The 27419-nt window shown below is 47.4% G+C and overlaps 3 protein-coding genes across 3 annotated transcripts; all 3 read right to left on the bottom strand.

Moving 5' to 3' along the window:
* Window positions 1-3583: 3583 nt before the first annotated feature.
* On the bottom strand, window positions 3584-8531 carry PtA15_17A215 (uncharacterized protein; the record flags this gene model as incomplete). The annotated part of the gene is made up of 9 exons (XM_053164308.1): window positions 3584-3929; window positions 3992-4415; window positions 4451-4667; window positions 4727-4814; window positions 4878-5031; window positions 5146-5173; window positions 7446-7642; window positions 8104-8181; window positions 8276-8531. The coding sequence occupies 9 exons, from the start codon at window positions 8529-8531 to the stop codon at window positions 3584-3586; spliced, it is 1788 nt and encodes a 595-aa protein (XP_053028288.1).
* A 14444-nt stretch (window positions 8532-22975) lies between these two features.
* PtA15_17A214 (uncharacterized protein) lies at window positions 22976-23638 on the bottom strand (the record flags this gene model as incomplete). The annotated part of the gene is made up of 1 exon (XM_053164307.1): window positions 22976-23638. The coding sequence occupies one exon, from the start codon at window positions 23636-23638 to the stop codon at window positions 22976-22978; it is 663 nt and encodes a 220-aa protein (XP_053028287.1).
* Window positions 23639-25116: 1478 nt separating this feature from the next.
* Window positions 25117-26574, bottom strand: PtA15_17A213 (uncharacterized protein; the record flags this gene model as incomplete). Its single annotated transcript, XM_053164306.1, has 3 exons — window positions 25117-25124; window positions 25423-26185; window positions 26269-26574. 3 exons carry the CDS (start codon window positions 26572-26574, stop codon window positions 25117-25119), a joined length of 1077 nt encoding a protein of 358 aa, XP_053028286.1.
* Between the last annotated feature and the right edge of the window lie 845 nt (window positions 26575-27419).

Raw genomic sequence — 27419 nt, 5'->3', positions numbered from 1 at the left:
GGTGGTTGCTGCTTGCTCTTATGTAAAGGCTTGATGACTTGCCTTGGGCCCACTCTCGGGGACCCCTCGAGCTTAACTAAGCCAACACTGGATGACTTCCCGTCGAGATCTGGGAGTCTCCCAGAAACAATCTAGAGCCCAAAAAGCTAGATTTCCCTGCAAAAATCTAGACTTTTCGGGTCTAAAGCGGCATCTGGGAGGGTGCCAGATCCCACGGGAAGTCACCCACTCGTGGTGAGCGGGTCTGGGCGGCAGCCCAGTCTCACCAGAGAGGTGCACTAGAACACAAAGCTTGCGTGAGCGTGGCGTGATATAGAGGCCATTTTAAAGACTTTTCCTTCTGGCTTCTGTACTACTCATCACCATTTCTTGTTGTTTTGTTTTTCTGACTGCTTATCATGTTCGTGATTTTTCTGTTTTTTTGTTGTTGTTGTTATTCCATTCCTTCATTTTTGAAAACGGATAACAAGAAATTCGAAATAAATCATTCCAGTTAATTAAGCGGTCACATTATAATAAAGAACATCATGTCATGTCAATGACTAGCTATAATTAACAAAAGAGGAACTAGAGCTTCCCGGTAGTTTCATCATCTCGATTTCTCTTAAGCATATTTATCCTTGTAGTGTGACTGCGCTCGGCCCTTGTCATATGGGGGACAAGAATTGAAGTTCAAAAAAAAAATCGCTAGAAGTAATTGTGATTTTGCATTAAAAAAGATATTGAAAAATCAAGAACATGCACATGTATGATGTACTGAAACCTAGAAATGATACGTTGAGTATTGAAGGTGGGGTGATGCAAACAATGGCGCTCCCAGCCAAACCTTGGAAAACGCTCACGCCAGAAAGGTGTTTTAGTATGCAAGTCCCTCCCTCCGGGAGGGGCTTCGCGACCAGCCAAATGCTGCACGGCCCGCAGGAGGCTGGGACCTTGTATTAAGTTCGGAGACCCCTGATCTTGCGGGGGTACGTAATTTAAAGCGCGCCACCCATAAAGCGGGTGCAGTGACCAGACCATAGCACATCAAATCGAATTGATTTGAGTATTTGTATTTGAATTTGATTTGAGTCGAATAATGCCTGGGCAAATTTAAGCTCAAATATTCGAATAAATTCAAATAATGGCTCAAAGGGGCGCGTAGAGGGCCAAAGCAAGCTTTCCTGGGACCCAAAGGCCCAAGATGAGTTTGAAATGGCCCAAAAGTGGGTCAGCTACGCTAACCATAGCTGTTAGTGTAGCGTAGCGCAGCGCGAATGCGCTATTTTTTAGCATAGCGTTAGCGCAATTGCGCAGGGCGCAAAGCTATTTTAGCTTTTAGCGTAGCGTTAGCACAGATACACACAATTGCGCTAACACTAAGCACGCAGGGCGCAAACACCGCCCAAAAAAAGAAGGCAATGAGTGCACATTGCCATGCTGAAATATATATATAACAACAGTTGTAAACAGAGCAAATCCTTCTGAAACTTTTGTTGTATATTTTTCTTATATATTCTCAACTTTGAACCTAAAAAGATCATATATGCTTTTTTTTACCTTCTGCCTTGAAGAATCCCAAAGGTGTGCAGTTTCTAATAAGATATGTAATTATTTATGGACTTCAATTAAAAACTCACTTGAATTAGGATTCTGGCTCCCATGAGGTTGCTTACACCACCTTGGCCCATCTGAAATTTTGAATGTGGGTCTTGCAGCTTCTTGTGAGTCAGAACTCCAATCCCCCTCTGGGAAGGGAAGTTGCAATAGAGTTCTAACTCTCTTTTTCTCTTTTATTTTTTCTTTTGGGTCATGCTAAATGCACACCAAATTTTTCCTACGTGCGCGCCAAAAAGCCGTACACAGGTGTGTATGTCATTGCGTTTTGGCATGAAGGGAAAAGTACGCCAGGACACCCCGGCGAGCTGGTAAAATTCCAGCTCGCCAAGAGAAATATATATCTCTATGTGAGATGAATTTGTACCAGCTCTCTGGGAGGAATACATACCTCCCGGCGAGGTGAATTTGTAAACCAGCTCGCCAAGGGTATTCATCCCGGCGAGATGGCCAAAGCCCAGCTCGCCAAGAGCAATTTATTCTTCTTGGCGAGATGGTGCAAATCCATCTTGCCAAGCGTTCTGTATTCCTCTTGGCGAGCTGGTCAAATTCCATCTCTCCAAGAGGTATGTATTCCTCTTGGCGAGCTGGTCAAAGTCCATCTCGCCAAGAGGTATGTATTCCTCTCGGCGAGCTGAAGTTTGGGGAATTGGTGTCCCCAGTCCTGTACGCCAAGTATGCAGGCGTACGGGAATGAGGACCGGGTTTCTTGGCGTACGTGTCCCTGCCCGCCAAACATGATGGTGTACAAACTTGTCTACACCCTTTATGGTGTGCGCGTAGTAAAAACTTGAATGTGAGTTCAACATCCAATGAACAGAGGTTGTACTTCCAACCAATGGGTGTACAACCTCCATTTGATGGGGGTACAACCTTTATCTGATGGGGGTACAACCTCCATCTGATGGGGGTACAACCTCCATTTGATGGAGGTCCAAATGGAGGTCATACCTCTTTTTGAATCAAAATGGAGTTTGAACTTCATCAGCAAGGCCAAATCAAGGCCGAGTGAATTTGGACGATCGTCCAAAGTCGCTTTTAGCATAGAGGTGCACCTAGGCTAGAACTCGCGGGGTACCCGGCCGTTTTAGGGTTGTCCCGTGACCCGAGCCCAGCAGGAATGGACATGATATACCTGTGAAGCCCTGGTACATGTTCCAGGGTTACAGCGCGCCCGGAAGTTTACCCAAGGCGTCTGGCACCCCATAACCTCCTGGAACCTCCTGGACCAGACAGGGTAATACCTGCTGGGATCAGGTAGGGGTAATACCTGCTGGGATCAGGTAGGGGTTGCAGCGCTGCAACCTCCACCCAAAGGATCTTACTTGGATGATTTTCCAAAGTCACCTGGCCTGTTTCAGCCATTTTTTACACAAAAGCATTTATCTAATTTCAAAGAGGAAATGAATTTATGATAGAGAAACAACAACTAAGCAGTAAAACTGATTTGAGAAAACACATTATTAAAAATTTTATTTTCAACACAAGGACAATTAAAGAGTATTATGTATATATACTAGAGGCTACAGCGGCTGCGCCGCTGCAGGTTATAGCACAATTTCCACCTCCAGGTATGATCCCACATCAGGTTCTAAAGTCCTGTGTTTAATCCCTCCATCTAGCCAGACTTCACAGCTCACATGGCCAATTCAACCCTCAAATCCCTTACAAAAACTTCCCATTCTTCTTTGAGACAGCTCTTTGGATTCCCTCTCTATGCAAGATTACCCTCTCCACCTGACCCATCACCTGAATCAAACTCAACAAAAGTCAAAATTTCCTATCTTATCCTGTGTATGTATTTTATCTTTGCAAATTGGTCTCTGGAAACTTCCTCCTATCATCAAATCTCTGATATAGGAATTCTTTTGGCCCAGCCATGCATGAAATGAGTCCTTAAAGTATGTATTAGCAGCTTATTTCTCATGAGGTGCTGAGATATGTCTATTTCAAATTCACATAAATTTTGGCTGGTTTGCATAAAATTCTACTCGAGCCGGGCGCTAATCGGATCAGCGAATGCCTGTGGAGAGGGGTATTGTTCCTGGAGATGGTGGTGATGAGAGTGGGTGGGTTGGGTGGTACGTTTCTGGACGCTGAGGAAGATGAGACGCATCAGGCGACGGTCCCTGAACCGGCGAGGACTTCCATTGGCTTCCAGGAAACGGTTCATGGTCTGGACGCGCTCGAAGATGCGCTCAAAGGCCTCCTCTACCCGCCGGTCTTGTTCGATTGGCAGGTAAAACGGGGCGGGGAAATCCCTCTTCTTGTCGGCCCAATCTAGATCGTCCTTGAGGAACAGGACGCGCTCTATCATCTCCAGGCCGATGTCACTGGGCATGATTTTCTTAAACATGATCGGCGGGTATTGTTGGAGATGATCAGTAGATTGGACCAGCGCGTGTCTAGGTGGAAGGGGCGCTCGAGGCCGGCATGGCCAGTCCATAGGGTGGAGAGGAGGATCAGTTGCCAGGACCGGGATCGGAGGATGTCGGGGCCGAGCCGGGCCAGCGCGCCGTCGATGAGCTCGAGGACCAGGCCAAAGTCGACAGCCAGTGCAGGGGGAGAGAGCAGGAGAGGGTTCAGGATGACGTGGAGGCCGACCGCCTGGCGCCACATGTGGCAATGGGCCTTGAGCCGGCCGCCGCACAAGGTGTTGTCGCGCTCAGTCAGGCTCGGGTTGAATTGAGCATCTATCCGACCACATATTTGGCCTAGAAGAGAATCAGTCCGGTCCTCCAAAGCAACAGCTTGCAGGGCTGGCTTGGGAGCAGCTCGTGGAACTCCGATGAGCTCATGGGCTGGTTGGGTCCCTCGGGCTGTGTGCAATGGATGAGGTGACCCTTGGACCAACAAGATAATTTGATTGAGCGGAGCAACTCGTGCTGTGAGACTTGAAAACGCTTGATGAGCTCCTTGGGGCAATTGACGGAGCGCAGAAGAGTTGAGAGGATATACGGATCCTTGAGCTTGTCCAAGCTGTCATGAACAGGCTGTCCCAGCAGCCGTTTGACCGGAATCGACGATGGGCGAGCTCGTTGGAGTGGCAGGCCAAATGCCTTCTGCCGTTCCTGGATACAAAGAAGTTATTGTGAGCTACACACTCCCTAAAACATGAAAGTACTCTTACTTCTGTTGCCCTTGGTTGTTGGGCGATGTCGGACTGGGTGGCGCGCTTGAGGTGGACAAACTGGGCCGAGAGCTCGCGGACAATCAAGCTGAGCCGGTGGCGGTTGAGCGAGCAGAACTTGAGCAGCCAGGTCTCTCAGCGGTCCGGGGACTCTTCGGAGCCGGACCAGTAGGCGATCCGGTTCTTGATCTTTCCCGGGACAATGGTCCAGTTGGAAGCAGAGATGAAGAAGCAGGTTTTGGAGGCCTGGGTGAACGATTGAGGGGGAAGCCTGATCCGAAAAAATGACCGGATATTCCATGACCCTGGACAGGATATTCCGCAGGAACAAGGGTTGATGTTAGCACATGGAGTGGGAGACGGTCTGCCAGGCAACAGCGTTGCGGTGATGGCGAGTGCAAGATTGAAGTAATACATACCCAGGGCCGCACGGATTGTATCTGACTCCTGAGGCAGTGGCGTGGCAGTGGCATGTTGTTGTTGCCTAGCATGTGGACGAGCCAAGGAGTTGGCTAGTGATTTGGCATGCGTGGCGATATTATAAGGAGGTCATGTCCCCTCCCATTGATCCCCAGGGCGTCCTTTGCCGCTGTACTTCCAGCGTGCGGTTTGCCCTCAAGCCCCTCCGCTGTTGCACTTGCACAGTTTGAGGGGCTAAAGAGTGGGCCCCCCACTGGTCTGTAGCCTTAGCTGCGGGCTGGGGGCCTTCAAGTCCATCCCTTTTGACCCGTGCGCTTGACGCGGGCTGGGGGGTGAGCCTGTGGACACAGCATTTTGCTGATGCTGGGGGGCTAGGTTGCATTTTTTTTATCATTGTTTAGGGGAGATTTGTGTTGTTTTGCATGATTTTTTGTAAAAGGGGAAACCCTTGATTTTTTTTTCCTCTCATTTTATGTATTTCTAGGGGGAACCCATGAATTTTTTTTTTTTGTGAGTTGGAAAAAACTGTGTCTTTAATAAACTTGGATATATGAAGTGTGTTATCAAATCTTTTATGGTACCTCCATTTGGATAAAATACAACAACTAAATGGGGATTTCAGAATGATAAACCCTGAAGATAGGTTCCTACATATGGGGCTAATGCACTTTCCAAGGATTTTAAACCAATGACAGGGCACTCCAGGGCATGAGTTTTAGACCACACCAAAAAATATTTTCACCATAATAATCAGTTGAAATTTCTTCTTGAATTTTTATTACATTGGTTTAACTTCTGTGACAACTGAATTAAACTCTTGTAAGAGGGTTAAACTTCTGTAAAAAACTTCTGGAACATCAAGGTTAATATTCTGTAATACCTAGGTTAGCCATGTGAAATACCTTGGTATTAACAATGTATTGAACATGGCAATGTGTGCACATTGCCTTCCTTTTGGGGGTGGTGTATGGTGTTCAAAGTTGGTTTGCATAAATCATAAAATCATAAAATATTTTTTGCAGGGGATATGACTGTCTGATTATGTAATAAAAAATTGCCTCACCAAAATGTTTTTATGATTTTGTGATTTATGCATGCATAAAATTATGCAAACCAACTTTGAACACCATAAGTGCCATAATAGTAATATTATAATCTTGACCCATTATGGTGTTCAAAGTTGGAATTTATGCATGCATAAATTCATAAGGCCCTGTTTGTACACACCTGTTATATGTGATAAATGGGCAAAATTATCACACACAACCCAAAGTTTGCCCCCTGTCTCCACCAAAATTTTGGAACCCCCAGGGGTTGCGTATGATAAATACGCACATTCATCACGTATTATGCAGCGTCCAAACAGGGCCTAAATCATACATTTATAGAATTTTGCTGGCTGGGAAACCAAAGATGACATAAGCAGTCCCCTGCAAATAAATTTTTGATGAATTTATGATTTACACATTTATGCATGCATAAATTTCAAGCTTGAACACCATAAATATAAAGTGTAATATTGCTTTTATGGTGCTGAAGATGTTCAAATTATTTCAATCTGATAAAAATATTGACAGGATCAGGTGTTCACACTAGAGGCCAAGGCGGCTGCGCCGCTGTATGTGATGCCCCAGGAAAATCTTGGTCAAGCCAAGCTTCAATTGTGCATGCATCAATATACTCAACCTGATTTGGCAAGATTTCAACCTGGACATGCCTAAGATTCAGATTCAACTTACTATGATAAATAATGACATTTTTTATGTTTTTCCAACCTTCAAATTGAGCATTAGAAGAATTTTTGTTGCTCCACTGCTGTAATTCTTGTTTGAGAGCAGCAAACTTAGCACAAGTCCCTCCTGGGAGACTTATTTAAGCTTGTCTCAAGGGTGGCAATTCCACATTTCAAACCTACTGTGCAAAAACTACCAACAATTTACAGGGGTTTTATTGGAGCTGCACTGCCACTCTTGGAGTATGTAGACCTTTTGGCGGGGAGTTTGTTTTTATAAGAAGCCTCAAACAGCCATTTCAGACTGAGTTTTCTTGTAGTTGATTGGTCTGGGATCTCGGACCCAAGTCATCCCCATCTATGGACCATTTTCTGCTTTTGCTCCATCCATCTTATACTCCATCAACAATGAAATATGGTGGCACCAGCTTCAAATGGCCATCAATACCTCTTGAAAAATGTATGTATGTAGAACAAATCAATTTTTATTAGCAAGTTGGCAAAGAGGAGTGAGGAGGACAGGATGCAGATCAGTGGACGCTAGAAACAAAAAACAAAAACAAAAACTCGGCGTGCGGGAGTCAACGGCGGCTTGGAAGCAAGCGGGGGAAGGTAGTTAGCAGGGGAGGGATCGGGCAAGAGGTCGGGGGCGAAAGAAGCAGAGGGGGGGAGGCGGGGTGGAGAGGATTGGCGGGAGGAAGACGATTGGCGAGAGGAAGACGATTGGCGAGAGGAAGAGGATTGGCGGGAGGAAGAGGATGTTGCTGGAGGGGAAGTGGGGGCGAGAGGTCGGAGGTGGGCGGCGAGGGCGGGATGTTGGCGGGGTCAGCAGCAGCAACAGCAGCGGGGGCGGCCGACGACGAAGACGAAGACCAGAGCTTATTCCTACTAGCTTGACTCTTTGAGCGACTCGACAGACGCGTCTTGGTTGTCTTTCGACGTCGGGCACGACAGATGGAGGGTTATTTGGGCGGCATGGGGGAGACCCATATGGATGTTGGGGAGCCGGACAGAGAGGCGACCGGCGCTGAGCCAGCCTCCGGCAGCCTTCCGTCATTGGCCTCCTTCTCCAACACCGCTGGTCTCCCCTCATGTGGCATGGTTTCCCGGCTGGGTTGTGGTGCGCAGGAACAAGGTGATTTCCTCAAACAGGGCTCCTTCAAAGTTAGCTTCGAGCCTGGCTAAGCTGCCCATCCGCGAGTCGTTGAAAGGCTCAGTAGCGGACGGGTGTTCTTCTGCTGCTGGCTGGGGGACAAGCTTGGACTCTTCTGCGGACAGGAGGGGAAGCCGAGCAGCTCCGTGCCTATGGCCGTGTTAAGCAAACGATAGTCGTGCAAGTTAGTGTCAAAGATTGTGTGGCTCTGTTTAGATCCCCGCGGGGCGCTAGGGAATCCGACGACGTTGTGAGGGCGTGGCTTGCGTGTGCGGCTGGACGGTGGTAGTGGTGATCCAGTAAGTCTTGCACTGGACAGGCAACACAGATTCACCCGCGGGAGCAGAGAACCTGGCGGGTTGAATGAATGGCGCCGCTGGCTGTGACATGGCTGCTTGGTGGAGACTGGCAAGGGGAAGTGTGGCGTACTTGCGGGTGGGGACTGACAAGGGTTGTCCAGGCGAGGTCTGGAGGGTTGTTGCTTTCCCAGCTTGTCCCATCTTTGCTCAAATCTAGCAACGAGCTCAGGTTGATGTCTGTGTCCAAACTGGGCAGCACCGGTTAGTCAAACTGGCTACGGTGATCTGGGCTAAGCGGGTGTCTGGAAGATGGTTGACCTGGCCAAGTTGAATTTGGCAGGTTGGCAAGCACAAGGAAGGGTCTGCGGAGTCTGTGTATAAAGGTTGTCTATAAAATGGGGGCACTCCTCAAGCTTTAATCCCCAGGCTGTCCCCCATGCTGTAATTCCAGTCGGGGGCCAGTCTCAACCCCCTCCGCTGTTGCACTTGCGCAGTCTGAGGGGCAATATTCGTTGGCCCCCCTTTGCATAATGCCTTTACTGCGCGCGCTGGGGGTCATCCACCCATCTTTTTTTAACCCTGCTAGACAGGGATGGAAGGTGGGCCCGGGTGCATCAGCTTGCTGATGCTAGCGGGCTGATTGTAGTTTTTTCTTTTTTCTGAGTGTCTTGTAATTTTTCTAGATTTTAGATTGTGTAAAGGGGAAACCCTTGACCTTTTTTTTGTGATTTTCTATATTTCTAGGGGGAACCCTTGATCCTTCATTCTATGTTTCACTGACTTTAATATACTTGGATTAGGGGGGTTCACGATTGACATTCACCAGAAAGATTTTATCACCTCACCAGGAGAGATGCGCAAGCTGCACAATTAAATTTTAGCCTCACCCCAGGAAGGTTTTATGCTGGCGGAGCAACAGAAATTTACTGGTGCCCATCCTTGCCCATCACACCATGAACATACACCTCAAGTCTCAACCAATGACTGCTGATCAAGACCAATCATTGAGTCAACCAGGACACGCCCATACATGCACCTCACTCGATGACCAACTCGGTCATTGGGTGGATACATACTTCACTCAATGACTTTGGCTCATTGAGTGGATCACCACTACCCAGTCATTGAGTGGGTACGCACTCCACTCGATGAGTTGGGTCATCCAGACCCACTCAGTGGCCAATCCGGTCATGAGTGGACACATACTCACTTGATGACTGATGACCCAAAGGTCATCAAGTGAGTGGGTAACCAATAACTGGTCATTGAGTGGGTACAACTCCACTCAATGACCCAGTTGGGTCATCCAGACCCACTCAATGGCCAAACCGGTCAACAAGTGGACACATACTCACTCAATGACCTTTGCACTTGATGACCAATGACCCAAAGGTCATTGAGTGAGTGGGGAACCAATACCCGGTCATCTAGTGGGTACAACTCCACTCAATGACCCGGTCAGGTCATCCAGATCCACTCGATGGCGGACCGGGTCATTGAGTGTATGGATACACATTCCACTCAATGACTCGGTTGGGTCATCAAGTGGATGGATACACACTCCACTCAATGACTTGGTTGGGTCATCAAGTGGAGTAGTTATCCACTCAATGACTGGGTTGGTCAACAAATGGAGTGTGTATCCACTCAATGACCGGGTCCGGCCATTGAGTGGAGTGTGTATTCACTTGTTGACCCAGTCTGCCCATTGAGTGGAGTGTGTACCATCCATTTGATGACCGTATGACCGGGTCATCAAGTGGAGTGTGTATCCACCCGATGACCAAGTGGGTCATTGAGTGGGGTGTATGAGTGTGTCCGATTGCCAGTGTCAGGGACAATGGATTGCTATAATTTTACAGTACATATGGTTTGTAATTCAGAAGAAATGTAAAATTAAATGAAGTCGCCCTAATATGTAAATTTACAACACATGCTCCCAAAAATTAGCTTGCAAATTGGAAGGTTTGCAAGACTACTTTTGCAAAATCCAACCCTAGATGTCCAATATATAATTTTGCAATCCACACTGCAAAAAAAACTTGGACAACTGCTTGCAGTTGACATGCAGGATACTCAAGCCAAGCTGCCATTGTAACTCCACATGAATGCACAAGTGTCTTTGTTGGCACAGTCACTGTGCAAGGTGCACAGTGACTGTGCATTGAAGCTTGGGTTGAGTCAAACCTTGAGTAAGGCTGGTGTAAGACCACAAGCTTCCTCAGAGTTACCACATGTCAACTGCTCACAGTTGACACAGTTTTTTTTGCAGTGTCCATCCTTCACGCACCTTATGGTTTGTAAAAGAAAAGGTATGTCAAATAGAATTTCAGGCGCAAATCTTACAATTTAGCACCTCATTCACCCACAAACCTTTATGAGCTGCAAATAATGTATTGCAAAACCGTGAATCAGACCTCAAAAATAGAATTTTGCAAACCATAATTTGCAACCCTCAAAGCAAACCTCTGGCATTGATTTCTGGAGGAGTCACATAAGTATAAATTCACAAAAAAAAAGATAAAAACACATGTATTTATTTTGCAGTCACAGGGACATAAGAGGTGGAAAAAAGAGCGGAAAAAACACGGCAACAAGTGGAAAAAACACGGAAACAAGTGTAAAAGGCCGGAAAAAAATGAAAACTACACCTTACACGACTTTCCTGATCCTGCTAGAGCGCCTGGATCTTTGCGGGCTTGGTTTTGGTTCTTTCGGAGCCGTGAACTTCAACTTCAAACAAAGAGGCGCCTTTGACGGAGCCATTTGACACGAATCTTGCTTTTCTTCCGCACCTTTGGGAAGGGATGCAGCCGCTTGTGGCTGGGTGCGACCTTCTGATTGATCCACGGTTTGATTTGTGAGGATAGAATCATCCGGAAGGAAAGATTCGTCTGGATCGCGCGCTTTGGAGGGTTCTGGCTTCCGAGCTTTGGAGGGGTCATCCTCCAGGAACAAGAAGTCTAGATCGGCTGAGTGATCTACAAGGAATGATTCATCCTCTTCAAGGATATCATTGGCTTCCTTGTTGATTTCAGCAATTCCTGATTCACCGCTTTCCAATTCAGAGTCTTCTTTGATTTGTGCCTTTTTTTTTCTTGTTGTTGCCGATGAGGATTTTCCTATTTTTTGCTTGTTTCCTTAATTTTTGCTTGCAGAGGCTCCTGATGAGCTATTGAAGTTGAGTTGTGAGAGACGTTCAAAATTGACTTCAACTCTTTGAAGGGGATGTCGTCACTAGCGTCGGGATTATCTTGCTTGATCCTATCAATGGCCTTCTTGACGTACTCTTCCTCCAAAGGGGTCCACACGCGAGAATAGAAGACCCAACTGGTGAATGGTGTTAAGATAGTCGAGTTATGTTTTCCTCTCCATCTTATGTTTTCTTTTTGCTACATACATTTCACATACATGTCACTTGTATTGCAGTCTACCTGGAGCAGCGTACGTGGAAGGTTTTCTCCTCATCCTTCCACAACCATCTCACTCAACTCCGCACCGTGCCCGCTGCCTCCAGGTAGAGTCTTGGTTTCTGTTTTCTTTCTTTCTTTCTTTCTCTTTTTCCTCTTTGTGTTTCACTCTTATCTTCTCATTGTGCAATGATAAACTAATCCTTCCACAACCATCTCACTCGACCCGGCACCGTGCCCGCTGCCTCCAGTCTCAGTCTTGCTTATCAGGTTATGAGCGCCAGCTAGCTTCCAGCTACAAACAGCACCGCTAGGCACGTTAAATATTGGCGTATCGAGTGTTTTCACAACCGTGGACTACATAAGGATCACCTCTCTTTTCTCCTCTGAATATCTTCAATGTCGAACAATAAGAAAGAGGACTCACCCAGCCACACCAACATCAACCTAACCTCTCAGATGTCGGTTCCTAACTCCAGAATCTCAACAGCACGCCTTCCCATACTCAAAGCCTCGGGTTCTGATTCGAACTACTTGAACTGGAAAAAAGTCGTTCTACGAGTGTTCAAGTCGGCGAAGGTCAATCATGTCCTAACCTCTGTGGATCCCATCCGTCGTTCCGCCAACTGGGACGAAGACAACAATCTTGTCTGCGCCGTCCTAGTGCAGATCGTTGATGAAGCCAATTTGCGTCATCTAGCCCGTGAGGACAATGCGGCGAAAATCTGGGCCGATCCTTCCAAGGCTCATCAGGACACCTCGTCCGGTGGTCGAATCTATTGGATCCGCAAACTTCTTAATGCGCGAATGGAAGGTGAAGACATCCACTCCCATCTCGACACGCTGGCAAAGCACTACGAGCGTCTAAACGCTCTCATCACCCCCCAGAAGCCTCTCACAGCGGAAGATGTCCACAGTGCGGCCATCCTCAGCTCTCTTTCCCCCGACTGGATACCCTGCGTCTTGGGTCTAATGAACCAGGAGGATGTGAAGACGGAAACGTACGTCTCTGCTCTGAAGAACGAAGCCATCCGTCAAGAATCACAGGGCGATATCATTTCTGTCTTGTCCATCAAGCCCAATCCTTCCAATTCAAATGTCCCCGCCAACGCTTCCAAGGGACCCCGGAGCGATTCCGCCAAGAAACCCCACCAATTCCCCCTCTGCAATAGTGACTCACACGACCTCAACTCTTGTCATAACACCCAAAGGCTCATCGCGGAGCACAAGGCTGCTCAGAAGGCCCGCTGGGAGGCAAACCAGCAAGACAAAGGCCCCTCCCCGAACAAGCCCGCAGCTCAAGCTGGACGTACCTCCGCCGCAACACTCGGTCAAGCTTCTCACAAATACAATGAGGACGAGGCCTCCGATTAATCTGGCTCAGAAGTCGAGGTCAGGGCTGGCAATTCAGTGATCTCTCTCTCCATCCCGTCAGACTTACCCCGAGGGGGGGACGCCAACATAGACTCTGGATGCTTGATGTCAATGACACCAGACATCTCAGTCATCGATACTCCGAAGCCCAATTGAACTCCTGTCCGTCTGGCCAATCACTCAACCGTTGAGGCCTCTCACAAAGGCCTCGTGAAGCTTCCTCTTGCTGGCGAAAAGTCGGTCAAATCTCTCGTGGTTCCGGCTCTCCATGAGCCCCTTCTCTCAGTAGCCGCCATGTGCGACGAGGGGCTCACGGTAGTCTTCACGAGGTCGTCCTGCGACTTCTTCACCACTCCTTCGACTCAAATCACCGGTGATCTTGCGGGACAAGGATATAGGCGAGGAAACCTCTACTACCTACCGTCCAAGCCTGTAAGCTCGAACTCGTCTCTCTCTCTCACCCCAAAACCTCAGGATGGGTCTCTCATGGCCTATCACCTTCGTTTCTCTCACATTAGCATCAAACCGTTAAAATCCTTCCTGAAAATCCACGGGATTGTACCCACAGTGATGAACGAGGTCAACGTTCAACGATGTCCAATATGTGTTCAGGCCAAGATGCCTCGAAAAGTGTTCAAATCCCGATCCTCTCACCGGTCGTCGATCCCTGGACAAATCATTCACTCCGACGTCGGATCATATGAGGTGATGTCGAGGGAGGGGTACAAGTATTTCATTACCTTTATCGACAATTGTTCCAAGTTTCTCTCAATCTACCCCATGAAATCCAAAAGCGATTCGTTCGCATGTTTTAAGATTTTCCGTGCCTTCTTTGAGAAAAATGGGTCCCACAAAGTCCTATCCTTAAGAACCGATAACGGCGGTGAATACGTTTCAAACAACTTCTCATCCTACCTGTCTCAAGCCGGTATCAAACATGAACCAGGTCCCCCACATTCCCCGGAGCTAAACGGAGTTGCAGAACGCACCAACAGAACCATCAGTAATCTCGTCCGGTCTTCGCTGCTAAGCGCCAATCTTCCGAAGTCCTTCTGGGTGGACGCAATCAGACACTCTATGTACGCTTACAACTCTTTCCCCTGTCATACACCCGTAGGTTTCAAGTCACCAGTTTCAGTCCTGGGCGAGCCCTCGGTTGACGCCAAGACAATCCATCCGTTTGGCTGCCTTGTCTGGTACAAAATCCCCGAAGCAAATCGAAAAAAGCTAGATCAAAAAGGTCGGGCCTCCATCCTTCTGTTGTATCTCTCCGATGGAAACGGCTTTCAACTGTGGGACTTGGAGAAACGGTCCGTTCTGAAGTCCAGAGACGTTATGTTTGATGATGCTGTCTTCCCCTACGGAACTAAACTCAACCCACCTCCATCACCATTGACAGTGGAGATTGATTGGCCTCAATCAACAGCTCACAAGCCCTTGGTCCCTTCTCAGAACGGCATTACAGATACCCCTATACCATTGGCTTCGCCACTCTCTGGCTCCCCTTTGCCTTCCCTTCCTACGACAGATCCTCTTCCCCTACCCAAAGAAGATTCTATTCCTCCTCGTCGTCCGGCGACGCCAGATCTTCCCCCTCTGAACATCCCCCTTAAACCACGCTTCGACCGTCGACTAACAGCTTCCATCCACGCTCCTGGCAATGCGCCTCGCGTACTGGACAAGATCTCTTCGGACTCTGACTCTTCTGGAAAAAGTCCGGCCCATTCGCCCCCATCCCTGTCTCCGGTTAGTCCGCCCCAGTCAGATATCTCTATCATTTCATTACCTCCCCTTCCGCTGTTCCCACCAGCGCGCTCCTCTCCTTCCCCACCGCCACGTTCTCCCGAGTTGCCGGTCTGTTGCCCGAAATCTCCAACTCCAAAACCTGTCTCACCGCCCCCTCGTCGTCGCTCAGGTAGGGAGCGTAAGGCTCCCGATCGCTACGGTCAGTGGTCTAAAAGTACCACTCTGGACTCAGGGATTGACACGCCTAAGACCTGGCGACAACTAATGAAGTCCCCTCACAAAAATCGTTGGCTCAAGGCGGCGGAAGATGAGTTTGCGTCCCTGTTGGGAATGCATACGTGGCGCCTGGTTCCGCGACCTGCACGACGAAAAATCATCAAATCGAAGTGGGTATTTAAGGTAAAAAGACGGCCCGATCACTCTATTCAGAAGCTCAAGGCCCGTCTGGTGGCCATGGGGTACGTTCAAGTCCAGGGACTGGACTATGACAAGGTCTTTTCACCAACCTTGCGTCTCGAAACCCTCCGCATAATCTTCACCCTTCTGGCAAGCCGAAGCTGGAAGGGCCGTCAGGTGGACTTCAAGACCGCGTTTCTCAACGGACATCTTGACAAGCCCGTCTTTATGGAGCAACCGCCAGGATTTGAAGATCCACAACACCCTGATTGGGTCTGCGAAGTCAACAGATCCCTATACGGCCTGAAGCAATCCCCCCGCCAATGGAACATCGAGCTTCATAAAGCTCTCCTTGATCTCAGTCTCTCAAACTCAAAATATGATCCCACCGTCTACTTTAAACTTCAATCAGGCACTCTTGTCGGCGCTCTCACCACCCATGTCGACGATCTAGCCATTGTCGGTGAACCAGTCTTTGTTGACTCCATCATTGCAGCCGTCGGCAAGCGCTTTAAGATTGGCGCTGACGAGGACTTAAATCACTTCCTGTCGTTAAAAATCACTCGCGATGTGCCGAACAAATTTGTGTTTTTGAATCAATCCCACTACATCGATGAAATTTGTAACCGCTTCATTGGGGATCAACACCTCACGGTCTCGACTCCCACCAACTCAAATTTCAAGAATCTCTGCCACCGTATTCCTTCCAATCCTCCCTCTTCAGGCCCATACCCTCAACTCATTGGCGCTTTGTTGTGGGTTTCTCAATGTACACGCCCAGATATCTCCTTTGCAGTGAACCGATTGTCCCAGCATCTGCGCGATCCGTCTGAAGCTCACTGGCGAGCCGCGGTTCGTATTCTAAACTATCTTGTTTCAACAAAGCATCTCAAACTCTGTCTGGGGGGAGACCTGTCTCTCTCTGGATTCTCGGATTCCGATTGGGCGGAGGACCGGGATGATCGCCGCTCAACCTCAGCGTACACCTATCGGGTTGGCGAAGGCGCCATTTCGTGGAAATCTCGCAAGCAAGCCACGGTGTCGCTGTCGAGCACCAAGGCTGAATACAAGGCACTTTCTGACTCATGTAAGGAAGGTCTTTGGCTCCGACACGTCCTCACAGAACTCCACCTCCGTCCAGACACTGCCATCCCCATTCACGTCAACAACAAGGGTGCTGAGGCCCTAGCAAAAAATCCTGAACATCATGCCCGGACCAAACACATTCATGCCCGCTTCCACTTCATCCGAGAATGCGTACAAGACGGCACGGTCTCACTCCTTCATGTGTCAACCAAAGATATGCTTGCCGATATGCTCACAAAACCGCTCCCGCGAGTCGCCCTGGAAAGACATCGGCAACTCTTTGGCATTGTCAGTTAGCTCACCGTCCAACCAGTAACTTCTCACCCCTTTTCTTTCTTCCTACTCTGTTTTTCTCTTCCTTCTCTCTTCTTCTATATTTTCTCTTTCTCCTTAAATTTCTCTCTTTTCTTTCTTTTCCTTTTTTTTCTTTTCAAACTTTCTCATGTATACAGCAAGGGGGGGTGTTAAGATAGTCGAGTTATGTTTTCCTCTCCATCTTATGTTTTCTTTTTGCTACATACATTTCACATACATGTCACTTGTATTGTAGTCTACCTGGAGCAGCGTACGTGGAAGGTTTTCTCCTCATCCTTCCACAACCATCTCACTTGACTCCGCACCGTGCCCGCTGCCTCCAGGTAGAGTCTTGGTTTCTGTTTTCTTTCTTTCTTTCTTTCTCTTTTTCCTCTTTGTGTTTCACTCTTATCTTCTCATTGTGCAATGATAAACTAATCCTTCCACAACCATCTCACTCGACCCGGCACCGTGCCCGCTGCCTCCAGTCTCAGTCTTGCTTATCAAATGGATCTGCTCCGGCAATCAAACTTGGGACCCGGTTGATTTGTTGCGCAAAACTGTCATTTGCGGCGTTGTTATGAAGCCAAACAGCAGTCAAACTGCCCTTATTGGCGGAGATATTCGCACTTTGAAATACCTTAAACCAATAATGGTTATATTTCCAGTAGCCTCGAGATATTAGCGTGTAGATATGCCCTCCAAAAGTCAACTTGAATGGCCAATTGGTTGTTGCCATGAATTCGAGCCGGTGAGCGTCGCCGGTGCTGCTGGTGAATTCAATATGAAAATGCAGATGAAGAGGTGCTGGATGATCTTTTTTGAACTCTAGCTTTGATTGGTCAACGATGTAGTGAGCAAGATTTGTGTGATTAGCCACAATGGCGATTTTGGATGAGACCTTCAACAGTTTTGCTCTCTTTTTTGGCTTTGGTTTTGAAGAGGGCTCCGGATTAGTGCACAACTTGAAGACAAGCCCCAAGACTGATATCAAACCAGATGATTGCCAGAGATCAATCAACTTGGCAACATCTGAGTAAGGGATGTTGTTTTCGTGGAACATGTACGGCTCGACTTTCAGGACGTGCAATGTTTGGTGTGCTTGATCAGGATGTGATTGCGGCGTCTCGCGATTGAGCTGACAGGTGAATTCGCGTTGTTCCTTCACGGAGAAGAGCTCCTTGTAGGCAGCCCGTTTGTGGAGTTTGGGCTCCAACAAAACCTCCAGAAAACGATTGCAAGATGCAAAAGCTCCGGGTACTTATTGCGCACGGCTTCAAAGACGCTGTTCTGGCCCTGTGAAATCATCGATCTGATCGTGTTGCTTCCATTTAATTCGCCTGTGACTCGACAAGAGAAGTGGTGTGCGATCTGGGTGAAAATTTTGCTCCCCTTTCCACTAATACCACGAGCCCACAGCGGACTGAAGAGGGCATACATAAATTCCAAACCTGCAGAGAGCCAGCAGCGGTTTGATCTCTTGGGGTTAGTTGTGTTGGCGCGGTATGACACATAGGCGGCCCAAAGATTCTTGTTGAAGTTCCTCGATTGTGGCGGCCGCCCGGTTTTCTTCCCAACGAGTTCTTCTGTAGTGTCTGGCGGTCGTCCATGTTTCACATATTTGAGTCCTCTCTTGCGCTTTTTTTCCCAGGCCCATGGTGACACCAACGTCTTGGCCTTTATCACCTGCCCCATAGCTTATCTGAACTCCTTCCATCAGCGCCTTCCAATCGCGCTCAAGCATGTCAACAAATGTGTAAAGATCTATCATTCCGAGCATCAAACACTGTCTTCCATCACTATAGATGGTGGCAAAGTGAGTCTTTGTCAGTGGATGATACTAAGATTGTAAAAAAAAACTAATTTGTGCTTACCTCAGGCAATAATATGTCCGATGCAAGCTCTCTTGGCCATTGGTAGTGTCAGGCAGCCCATCAGGCGTATCCTCAAGTCGTGGTTCTTGTGAGGGAAACAAGAGTGCCTCAATATCTGAAACGGTCCACCAGTCTAGCCATTTTTGAACTTTTGGATAACGTTGTCTAATATGGTTGACCTTCTGTTCATGAGTTTGGCCATCCGGTGTGGCTGGTTCCAGGAGATCCATGCAAGCCTTTCTGAAGGGCTCCTAAGGAAGAAAATGTGAAGGAATCAGTTATTGGCTCAGATGTTTAAGGGATGTAAAAATGAACAGTTTTCTTTTGCAAGAGTTGTAAAATAATTTTGCAAGAGTTGTAGAAGTAATTTTAAAACTTGTAATGCAATGAAAATTTATTCTTACAAACTATGAATCAGAATGAGAAGACATACCTCTTGATCGACTGTTATGAGTGACCGATTCCGCTTGACCCGTGTAACTGATTGACGGAAATGCTCGCGGCACCCCTTCAACATCCTCCTGACCTCTTTGCGAGTTCCTTGACAAAAGACCTCCAGGTAAGCGGATACAAATCCTTCTACTTGAGCCGTTGAGAAGTCCACGACTTGTTGGACAAGAGTTTCACGTTTGTCAGGTGTGATTGAGGCGGCCAAAAACTGTCGAAACAACGTCACAAAGTGAATCTTGTAGTATTCTTCACTCAAGCCGCGGATCCAAGTGAGTTGAATCAGAATCCATTGTTGGAGCTTTTCGCAAAACATTGATGTCGTTAGCAAGTAACCATTCTCAAAGTATTGGTAAGTTACATCCAATAGAAGGCCTCCGCTGTACACTTGATTATCACTTTTGCGAGCCATTGATCGGTCCGACATCCATTTGGTTTGGAATGTGAAATGCTCAGTCTGCGGCATGAATGAAGATGAAATGATCCACATTCCCCGCCTGTAGAAGTAGTGAACCAAATTAGACATAAGTAATTAAAACAAAGATCAACAAAATTACTCACGCAGCCCATCCAAACATGGTCATGAGGAATTTTTCCCCAACACCATCTCCAAGTTTGTCCGGGGCCAAGCCCAACTCCGCGAGGATGGTGCGGCGGTAATACGCAAGCCAATCTCGGTTTATGTAAGCCGGGTGTATTGCTACAACACTGTCAATATCAGCGGTCGGATCTGAAGCCTTCCCCATCTGCAGGAGAAGAATATACATGTCAATAAATCAAAGAGGGAGAAAGAAGGCACTCAAAAATAACAAACCTTCAGCGCAAGCGCTGTTGCTTTTGGATGTTTTTTTTATTTTGGCCTTCAACTCTTCCTTGCCCATACGATCCGGCTTTTTTGCCTCGGGCTACGGGTGAGGGTGAGTGCCCTTGTGTCTGAGGATACCCCAACCGGTTGGAAGGTGGTGGTCAAATCAAATTGCAACTGAGTCTGGGCACCTTTGATGTGAGACTCTGCCCTTGCACTTGTTTGCCAGGCCTCTGCATCTCATTTTCCTGTGAATAAATCAGTACGGTCAGTAGGTTGTAATTTTATTTTGCAGTCAATATAGGCTGTAATTATATTTTGCAAACGTTTGTAAAAAACTTTGCAACCCATATGATTTGTAATAGTGAGTTGCAAACCAACTTACTTGTTACTAAACTTTTCTTTACCTGCCTTTCCAGTCGGGGGGGGGGGGGGGGGGGGTCCAGCCCAGTTGCACAATGGGTTATTGCAGACAAGAGCGCCAAGACAGAAGTATCATGTGACTTTCCAAGTGCGATTCCGGCGATACACCAGGGAGGGATTGGTTGCACTCTCCAGAGAGTGCCAGACCGTAATTTCTCCCTGGAAGTCTACCAGATGTGAACCATTCCCTCATGTGTAACTTTATTGTGGTTCAGCTGTATGGTTATACTGAACTCATACTGAGTTATTCCATATCCAATCTTGTGTGTTCCAGTGAGTTAAACTCAAATATTGGTTTTCTCAAATCAATTGCTCATTCTGGCACCCACAGGGATCCTCCACTGGCCAGTGTGTACTGGAAATCAAGTGGATACACCCTCCAATTGAGTACCAGTATGGACATGCATTGAGTGGCAAAAGCCTCCGCTCAATGGTTGTTTGGAAGACCATCAAGTTGAGACATACTCCAATCAATGAGCCTGGGTACTGGCAATCAATTGGAGAGCTTCACTTGATGGCCATGTATATTACCAGCCATTGATTTGAGACATCCTCTGCTCAATGACCAGTTTGTAAGGCCATCACATTAAGTTTTTCTCCTCTCAATGACCAGTGTGCACTGGCCATCAAGTGGAGCCACCATCCAATTGATTCCAGGGTAATAGGCTGTGAAAATCTCAGCTCAATGACCAGCAAACAATGGTTGTTGAGCGGAGCCTTTCTCAGCCTGGTGAACCGGCATGCACCCCACATCGCGCTGGGAAAATCCCAGCTCAACAGCCAGCATGTACTGGTCATTCAGCTGGGCTTTTAAGAGCTCGGTGGACAGTATGTACTGCCTACTGAGCTCGTAAAATCCCAGATAGATGACCAGCATGTGCTGGTCATCGCGCGAGGGCTTCCCTGGCTTGATGACCTATGTACTCCGGGTTTGAGCTTGGAGAGCCAGGGGGCTGATGACAAATGCATGCTGGTCACCAAGCGCGGCCTCTTCCAGTTTTATGACCAGTTCGTGCTTGTCGTTGAGCCGGAGAAGCCCTAGCCCGATGACCAGCACATGCTGGTCATTGATCTGGGCCTATCTGAGCTTGGTAGGCAGTTTATACTCCCTACAAGGCTCGGATACGCCCAGCTTGATTGCCAGCATGTACTGGGAGTCAGCTGGGACTTTCCCAGTGCAATGAACAGTACACACTGTTCATCAACTTGCAGTACATGTGCCAGCGACTTGCCAATGTCCACCCTCACGTTCGCCCGAACCTGAGGGTGGACATTACATAAGAAAATAACACTCCCTGGGGGACACAGGGGGATACAAAACCAATCCAAGTTTCCCCGCGCGCCCATAGTTTACTTGTGCCCACCTTCAAACCACCAGACAAATTTTTTTAACTCTTTTCCTCACATGTGCGTGCCACTCCTGCTGTTCCAAGGCCAATAATTTTCAGTGGTCTGGATACAGCAGGTCTGCAGTACCAAAGGCTCATCTAGCAGCCTGTGCTACTTAAGTGGCATGTGATAAGAGCAATCAACACCACATTTTTGCACCATGCACATGGAAACAAAGTTACCTGTGAATAATGAATCCTACGTGCAGGAGAAAATTCATGGAAAATATGTATGGAAAATATGTGAAGACAATCAATCTAAAAGACAAAAGGCATACATAACCCAAACCAAGATGTGTGTGAGCATTTAAGAAGTGACTGTTTGCCTTGGAGGTCTCAGGCAAACTGTTGAATTATTTCTCCAGCTGTTTTCAGAAGCAAGGGGATATTGAAGTTCCCGTTAACCTCCACCAATCTAGCCCCTTTTGGTGTTGAACAATTTTATTTGTGGCTCTGAACCCTGCATTTTTCAGTAAGTTTTAACTAAAGGTATGAAAATTGTACAATGTGTAGTCCTGTACACAAGGTGTGTATTCCGAAATGATAATAAGTGATTCACACTTCAGAATCTAAAATTCCTGAATGTTCCATCACTTGGTAAAATTTTTAGGGAAAACCAAATCCAGTAGTTTCACATTTTGTATTTCTGGGAGTCAAATTTCATGTTACACAGGTTTTCCTACCTTTTTCCCTGTTCTTGAAGGGTATAAATTTGATACCAAACCACTCTCCCCAAATAATATTATGGCTGAAATATGTCACTCACTAGGATTCATCCACCATTTGGCTGATCCTCTGAAGTTGCTATACTTGACAAGTATTTTTCATAATGTGGTGTTGTTTGGTTTTTGAATTAAAACAATTCTGCAATGAAAAATATTGCCTGTCACTTGGATAAAGCAATATTTTAGAATAAGGATTGGTACATTCTTGGCGAAAATTTTGTGCATTGAAGCTTGTGTTCAAAATTGTGATCATGATGAACCAAACACAAAAATTCAACAGAGCAATAATGATGTGTTGACATTGAGTGACAGATCATTTCACAACAACTTCACCTACAGTTACCCTTCTATTGGGGAGGAAGTTTAACAAAGTTACAGATGACATTGAACTCACATCATACCAAGCAACTGACAAAATTACGGTCTGGCACTCTCTATAGAGTGCAACAAATCCCTCCCTGGTGATAGTTGACAGAGCACGTCTTGGAGAAGCCAACGGTCCCAAAGTTAGTGATCTGTTTGCCTGGTAATTGTAGAAATGTAGTGCGTCCATTGGGGTAGAGTGGGTATCCTTGCTTGTCAATGGTACACCCGTGATCAATGTAGGTTTCAAATTTATCTTCTAGATCCGGAAGAAACCACTCCTTGTCTTTTGATAGGCGTTTTGGAGGAAGGGATTATCCATTGTCAGAGTTGTCACATTCACCATCAGAGTTGTTGGTGGAGTCTGAGCCATGGCCGTTAGTGTTGTCGGAATTGGAGCAATCGGCATCATTGGAGACAGAACCAGAGTCATGTTCACTTTCAACAACCCTGCGGCAACGATGTCCTTTGGAAGGCTGTTTAGGAGGCTTATAAGCAGTGGTGTCGTTGTCCGTCTCGGAGTCGTTATTTTCAACACGACCATTTGCAAATCCTTCATCGTCAGCATCATTGGAGGAGGTCGATTCAGATATGGGTGGGTTGCTGCATGAAGAATAACAATCACGCCAATATTTTGATACCTTTGGAGGTTGCCTTCTATCCTCCACGCGGCCGGGCTTCTGAGAAATCAGTTCCTTCAAGTTAGTTTTGTTTGGCTTTGGGAACTTGATGGGGATTTCTCTTTTTGGAGCATTCTTGGGGCTTTTCTGGGGGCGGTTCGGGCTCTTCAGGACTTTGGTTTGGGACTTCTTCGTGTCTTGAGAGGAATGCTTGACATGAGAATGAGGCATCTTAGTAGCATCAGAATTGGAAGAATTTGAGCTGAGTGGGGGGATGAGACTGTGAAAAGCGCGGATGGGATCGGATTCTCTGGGAGAGGGTGAGGGAATGGGCCTGGAGGGAGGGAGTGAAGTCATTGGGCTTGTCGGGCTAGATGGCGGATTGAACAACCTAGGGCTTGTCCGATTCATCGTAGTTGGTGTCACGCACTAGTTGGGTTTGTCGTGGCAGATGAGGGAGCCGGGTGAGTAGCTGTCATTGCGGCGGCGGGATCCTGGAGGCGCCGTTTGTGTTTGTGGTGGGGGTATTGGGGAGGTTGGTTGCATGGTGTTGTCAGGCTGATGCCATTTGTTTGATATCATTGTTGTCTGTTAGTAGAATCTTGTTGGTTGAATCTTGATGTTAGTTGAATCTTGATGTGCGTTGAACATTTTGCTTGATTGATTGCAAATGCCGGGCTGTTGTATTGTAAATTTATATCCCATGGCAGCCAAATGTATATTTACATACATATTTTTACAATACATCAACGCTTGCAAGACTATGGGTTGTAAAGTTATACTTTTAAATATGATTATGTAGTTACAAAACCTTGCCTTGCAAGACATGCAAGCTGGTATAAACGCATCTGATGAACTTTTACAAACCTTTATTTACATACCTCCAATTTAGGATGATGGTTTGTAAAATTATATTACACCCCAGCCCTAGTGGATTTTTGTGCCCCTCCGTATTTGCGGCACATATGTGCCGCAAAATATGGTTTGTAAAATTCTCTTCACCAAGAGTGTAAAGGCTCAGTCAAGCCTTTCACTGAGTACTACTATTCTCAGTGTAGTCCGTATACGAGACCGATATGTCTCAGAGAGAACCTGAATTCTAGGACCAACAATTATATTGCAAATGCTAGCTCAGTAGAAAGAGTCAGTCGTGGTTCTCTACTCTATGTACAATTGGGAATGGTGAAAGATAGAAATGAAAGGTGATGGAGCTTACCTAGCTCAGTAGAAAGAGTCAGTCGTGGTTCTCTACTGAGCTAGGAGGGGCGGGGAGTCGCGGACTAAGTGTGCGGCTCTGAGGTCGTCCTGTGATAGCGTTGTGACACCCGCGTGGAGCGCGGTGCTCACAAAGAGACAATGTGAGTTGGGTTGTATGTACTCGACCCAATGACCCATGTTGACCAGCCATCAGATGGAAGTATGCATTCCAGGTGATGACTGGTATTTACCGGTCATGGGAAGGGGTGCCGGTGTGTACATTTATGAGTCTAAATTTTTATGGTCCCTGTTGGATGACCAGAAATGGTTTATGGTAATTTTATGGCCCAAATGTGCACCAGCAAGAAAGATTTTATGGGGTCACCAGGAGCCAAAAAGTCAGTCATGAATCCCCCTATTGCCTGTCAAAGAAATTAGGGATCAGATTTCCAATAGTTTGTTTCTTATTCAATAATTCAAACACCCACAGTTATAATGCATCCAAGTGAGGCCTAAACAACGGACAGGAAAAGGAAAGGGGAAGGGAAAGGTACAATATTGCAAATAGAAGAATTAGAACAGCATTTGTGTTGTTTATCACCACTACTCTGCTTAAAAAGAACGATGTGTTGTATATCTTAAGGTACTAGTAAGATAAATACGAAAAGCAAAGATAGAAAATGATTTAATCGCTTGAGGATGATCTCCAAGAGACTTGATTGTTGATCTAGACTTATCCGGTAATTAAGTTGACGGCCCCAGGAATGTGATCGTAGCTTCCATGGCTTTTTCATAGCTCAATCCAGACTTTAGGAAGTCTTGCATCATTTTAGCCTTCTCGAAGGCCTCTGCCTTAGCCTTCTGTCGCGCGGCCTCATCGATCGCGTTCTTGAGCTCGATTTCGCGCATCTTGAGCTTGAGCTGCTTCTCCGATCGCTCCAAACGTGCATGGTCGGACGTCTTCGAGTCCGAGGGGCTATCCTTTCTTTGTAAAACCGAAGACATGTCGGATGCGGCTTCTGTTAATCGTTTATTCGACTGGATGAGTTGATTCATCAGCGTGGTGTCCACGTCGCGACCGATCTCCTTTCGCGCCTGAGAGGAAAGACATTGGTTTACAAGCTTCTTCGCGCCCGGTTTGGCTTTTGCAGGACGGTCTGGTATGGATTTTGGTTCGGCGTAATCCCGAGCCGTCAACGCTCTCAAGGTAGTCGGACCTGCTTGAATCAATTGGCCATGCATATTCGCTGGAACTTTGTCACCTCCAGCGGATAAGATGTACCGCTTGACAGGTGCGGTTCGACTTTGTTTCTTCTTCGGTCCCGGCTTCCTGCCCTGGGATTTCAAGCCTTGAAACGAATTTCGTCCTCTTCGGATCTCTTCATTTTCACTACGATTTCTCCGGCAGCTAGCGCAAGGGCAGATACCTCTGCATTTCAGACACAGCATCCTGCCACCTGGTACGAATTCAAACAGCGGAGGCTGAAGCTCAGGTATGCCCTCATGTACTGCTCGTCCGGTTAGGCAGCGGTCACACACTCGAATGAAACAGTAGGGGTCCTGTGATTGATCGCAAATCATCTTGGGTCGGGTGGTGTTGGTACGACATTGATGACAGGTTGAGGCTTCGTATCGTCCTCTTTCATCGGGTTCGGTGGCTGGCGGCGGGAGGGTTGAAATCTTCCGTTTACGTGATGTTCGCCTCGCCTTTCAAGCAAATGAGGATGACCACAAGAAGTCAACAGCTAACTTCTCATAAGCTTAAGCAATCAAAACTTGGTATCACTTACGCTACTATCGCCGCCGAAGAGTCTGTCCAGGGTGACCGAGCCTATGGTCTCAATGCCCTTATTGTCACCTGGGGTTTGCCCCATGATGCTGGGTGAATTGGTTGGTCGGATTCCGTTCGGGGGTGGCTTCGGAGGCCGATCAGAGGTGAAAGTGCCCCAAGTGTTTGCAGGAGTCTCCTGGTTATCGGAGCGAAGAGCGTAACACTCGAGCGCTTCATCGCTTGAGGTATTAGCTGCCACGCCAGTTTCATGCGATGTAGCAATGCTTTGAGTAGAGCAACGGTTGGAGGAGCGTCGACGTGGCATGGCGAGTGGTGACAGGTGAATCTGTTAAGCAACAGCCTTCTCGCCGGCTTCTGGGTTCGTAAATCCCAGTGGCTCACAAGCAGTATCAAGAGGCCTTGTCAAGCAACGGGTCACACTAGATTTATGAAGGCTAACAGTGTTGCAATGAACTAGGTCAGGTGGGACAGATTGCGGAAAGGATGTCAGTTCATTGCATACTAAAGAAAAGAGAAACAACTACAAACCTAGGTCAGGTCACAGGTGGGACAGAACGCGGAACCGATGAAGAAAGGGGCTTCCGTGTCTGGCCCGCTGCCCTAATCTACATACACTCTGAGATGTCACAGTCTGTGACATGAGCTGGAAAAAAAATGTATAGTGACAACTATGGGAGTCTAACCAAACTTAGAGCATTTCCACCGCGGGCCCTAAATCGGGGCCCTAGTTGGAAATTTTAGGATTTTACCGCCTCAACCCGATCCACCGCGGGCGCTATTTGCGTTGAAAATTTACGGCCGTCCCTAAATATCAACCTCGAGTCCCTACATGTAGGGACTCACTAGGGACTCATTCACCCCCACCTCAACTCCCTTTCACACACCAAACTCCTTGTGAAACTACAGCTCACAGCCCCGAATGTACAATCCCTTCACATGATGGCCAAGTCAGGCCGGCCATCAAGAGGTACTCCCCTCGATGGCCCGTTTGTTCCGGTCATCAAGAGGAGTACATTCTGCCCTCGATGGCCGGTTCCTTCCGGTCATCGAGAGGAGTGCATTCTGCCCTCGATGGCCGGTTCCGTCCGGTCATTGAGAGGAGTACATACTCCCTTTGATGGCTGGTTCCTCCGGTGTCAGCTCCCGTCT

This window comes from Puccinia triticina, chromosome 17A (assembly GCF_026914185.1).
Source record: "Puccinia triticina chromosome 17A, complete sequence".
Lineage (NCBI taxonomy): Eukaryota > Fungi > Basidiomycota > Pucciniomycetes > Pucciniales > Pucciniaceae > Puccinia > Puccinia triticina.
This window is presented reverse-complemented; position numbering and strand designations above follow the sequence as displayed.